Genomic DNA, 3,772 nt, shown 5'->3' on the forward strand with positions numbered 1-3,772 from the left:
GGGTCAAGTGAATCTGCGGTGACTCCGTAGGCTGTCATCTGAGGATGCGCGATCTGGGCCGTTTATTCAAAACCCCTCAGAGAGATCTGAGCCCTTCGTTGAAAATCCCATCCCCCCAAAATCCCTACCCCTCTCTCATCTCTCCCGCCCAGATCGCGCCATCACCTCCCGCCTCCTCCTCTCCAGCGCCCGAAATCGCCGCCGGAGCTCGCCGCCCCCGATCAGCGTCGCCGCCGGCTCAAGATCGCGCATTCGGTCGCCATCACCGACCTCCTCCCCCTCACCACCGCCCGAAAGCGCCGGCGCCCAAGCTCGGCCTGTGTCTCGACGTCCCCGATCAGCGTCGCCGCCGTCCCCTTGCCCTAGCCATCACCTCCCCTCCTCCTCTCCAGCGCCCGAGATCACCGCAGCTGAGCGTCGCCGCCGGGTCATCGCCGTCTACTCGTCCTCGCCATCGAGCTCACCCCTCGTCATCAGCCACGCCTCCGACGGCATTCGAGCTCAGCCCTCAGGTTCATCGCCGCCTCCGGAGATCGATCAAGCCCTCGACGTCATCCTCGCCATCACCTCCCCCCTCCTCTCCACCTCACGAAATCGCCGCAGCCTGCGCTTGCCGTCCCCGCTCAGTGTTGCCGCCGGCTCATCGCACTTCGCCGCTGTCGAGCTCGCCTCCACCGAGGTAAGGCATCAGGTCTAAATTAACGTGTTAGTTCTAACTGAAATGCATGTTAGCTAGCTCTAAATTAACGTGTTAGTTTTAACTGAAATGCATGTTAATGCTACCGGGATGCATGTTAGCTCTAATGGAGATGATGTTAGTTCTATTACGAGGCATGTTAGTTCTAGTTGGCGTTCCTGTTAGATCTAGTGGATTTCATGATGGTTCTATCTTCCCTCATGCATATTCCTTGGATCTATCTTCTTCCTTTTAATTTCAGCTCATACATTACTTGGTTTGCAGCACTCACTCTATGGCTACGAGCCGGATAATTTAGAGCTATTTTTGCCATGTATTGTTAAATTGGATATAAACTTTAAATTTGGTTTAAACTATCGTTTAGAAATTGTTTAGTGAAATTGAAAGATCAACTTGATGACGTTTTTTGAGCGATTTTGAACTTCTTATATGTGATAATTTGATAGCTTGTATAGACACTCCACCAATTCTCTCACGTGAGGCAACAATGGAAGAAGATAAAAGCCAGGACCATGATCTACTATCTACAACATGGCTTCCCCCTCAGGTGATAATATCTTATTGTTTATAGTGTACTACTAACTAATGACATATACCAAAATAGTTGTCTTTTAGCATGAGTTTTGTTTCTCTATTTTTATAGGCATCCGAGCATGAGGAGAATGGTGATGAGCTTATGGGCGTTGAAAATGGTGAAGATAATTTAAACAGCGTTGATCCATATATCGGAATGGAGTTCTCTACTCATGAGGAAGCTTATAATTTCTACAATGCATACGCCAGACTTAAGGGATTTGGTGTTCGCAAGGGTCACACAGCTTGGTCGAGAAAGAAAGATGCAATCCTATCTAGAATATTTGTATGTGACAAAGAAGGCTTTAAATCTTTAAAAGATAAAAGAGAAGATGGTCGGAATGTAATTCGAAAGTTCGATACAAGATGTGGATGCAACGCAAGGATGGTTATTGGACTTGATAGAAGCACTGAAAAATGGGTGGTCCGAAAGTTAAACAGTAAGCATAATGGTCATCCATTAACCACCCCAACTCGGGTAAAGAAGCACTACTCACATCGGACACTTCATCGAGCTCAATCGACAAAAAGGTTGATAGATACTCTTGACAATCAAGGTTTACGGCCTTCTGCCATTTGTAAGGTTGTAGACGTTGCTCATGGCAATGAACAAGGCTCTCTCACTCAACAAGAATGCCAAGCACAACTTAGACTTAAACGAAGAAACAACGTCGGCCATGAGTGCGTGAACATAGTTCGTCAATTTCAAGAGAAAAAGGTATCTGATCCTCAATTTTACTTCGCACTTGATTTAGAAAATGATGGGACGATGAGAAGTGTTTTTTGGATGGATGGTAGGTCGAGGACTTCTTACTTGCAATTTGGAGATGTTGTTTGCTTTGATGTTACATATAGAACGAACAATTTAAAATTGCCGTTTGCACCATTTACGGGCGTTAACCATCATCGACAGTCTACTCTATTTGGGTGTGCGTTACTGGCCGATGAAACGGAGGAGACGTTTATATGGTTATTTAGCCAATGGTTAAAATGTATGTCGGGTATAGCACCAGTAACAATCATCACTGATCAAGATAAAGCTATGTGTGGTGCTATTCACAAAGTTTTTCCTAAAACTCGCCATCGCTTTTGTTCTTGGCACCTTCGTAGGAATGCCTTACAAAATCTTCAATCAATGCATAATGATTATGGTGAGGATGTTGGTGTAAAGTATAACAAATGGTATTGGAGTAAATCGGAAGAAAAATTTGAAAAGCGTTGGGAAGAAATGAGGGACAAATATGGTGCAGATAAAAGGAGTTGGTTAGTAAATTTATACAATCATCGAGATCATTGGGCTCCAGTGTATCTTAAAGACACTTTTACTGCAGGAATGACATCTACTCAGCGGAGTGAGGGAATTAATGCTTTTTTTGATCATTTTGTGAATGTAAATACCGAGTTACATGATTTTGTTAAGCAGTATGATAATGCTGTCAGAGCTCGCCGAGCCGCTGAACTTGAGCAAGATTTTAAGTCCACAAACTCAGTTCCTACATTGATAATTGAACATCCCATTGAAAAACAAGCTCGAGAGAATTATACGAAGAATCTGTTTACTATCTTTTAGAAAGAACTCAAGGATAGTTACTCCATGCTTCATGAAAAGTTGTCGAAGGACGGCGCAAGTGCTACTTATGCCGTTTGGAATATAGATAGCGAGGCTGAAAGCAAGAAGATAGTAAAGCATCATGTTGTTTTCGATACATCCAAAGAAAAAAGAATTAAGTGCTCTTGTGCGAGATTTGAGATGGAAGGTATATTATGCAAACATAGCTTGCACATTTTAGTAAAGAAGCAAGTATTAGAAATTCCATCAAGATATATCATGCAACGATGGACAATTAAAGCAAGACATGTTGGTTGCGGAGTTGTTAGAAATTGCATTACAAATAGTGAAGACCAACTATCTATCATTAAACATTGGGCCCTTAGGAGTAGATGTAACAAGGCACTAGAAGATACATTGACTTCAAGTACACTTCATGATAAGTTTAGTGCTTTTTTAGACTCATTTTTTGAAGAAGTTGAGAATTCCAAGATTGAGAAGGAACATAACGACAATGGAAATGAGAGCAATGCCAGCAATAAGATGCCTACTTCATCCATACCCATCTCTATAGAGGAAGCAACTCAAATCACTATTCGTGATCCAGATAAGCCTGTTGCCACGAAGGGACGACCAGCACATGCTACTAGAATTAAGTCGGGAGTGGAGATAGCACAAGAAAAGAGTATAAAAAAACAAAGATTTTGTGGGTTTTGTAAGGGAAAAGGACATTATATAACGAGTTGTCCTTTAGCTAAGGTATTATACTTAATCTTGATTTAATATTTTTTCAATGTCTTTGCATTTGTCATGATAAAGTTGCAATTTTTTTTGTAGAACAAAAATGTTGCTCGTGGAGGTCGAGAAAGTTAACGGCATCGCCAAAACAAAGTTTACGGAGGGCCAAAACAAAGCATGTGTTTCGGTTGAATGTTCACAATTTGATTTATTCA

General features: G+C 42.5%; 1 protein-coding gene across 1 annotated transcript; it reads left to right on the forward strand.

The window, feature by feature from the left end:
* On the forward strand, positions 134-2,840 carry LOC109839047 (protein FAR1-RELATED SEQUENCE 5-like). Its single transcript, XM_020407480.1, has 2 exons — positions 134-1,244; positions 1,341-2,840. Exons 1-2 carry the CDS (start codon positions 1,185-1,187, stop codon positions 2,838-2,840), a joined length of 1,560 nt encoding a protein of 519 aa, XP_020263069.1. The 5' UTR covers positions 134-1,184.

This window comes from Asparagus officinalis, chromosome 4, assembly GCF_001876935.1.
Source record: "Asparagus officinalis chromosome 4, Aspof.V1, whole genome shotgun sequence".
In the NCBI taxonomy this organism is placed as follows: domain Eukaryota; kingdom Viridiplantae; phylum Streptophyta; class Magnoliopsida; order Asparagales; family Asparagaceae; genus Asparagus; species Asparagus officinalis.

Excerpts from the sequence above, each read along its gene's own strand:
- LOC109839047 (XM_020407480.1), top strand. The coding sequence starts at position 1,185 with ATGGAAGAAGATAAAAGCCAGGACCATGATCTACTATCTACAACATGG. Across the intron at positions 1,245-1,340 it reads CAACATGGCTTCCCCCTCAG|GCATCCGAGCATGAGGAGAA; the intron begins GTGATAATATCT and ends CTATTTTTATAG.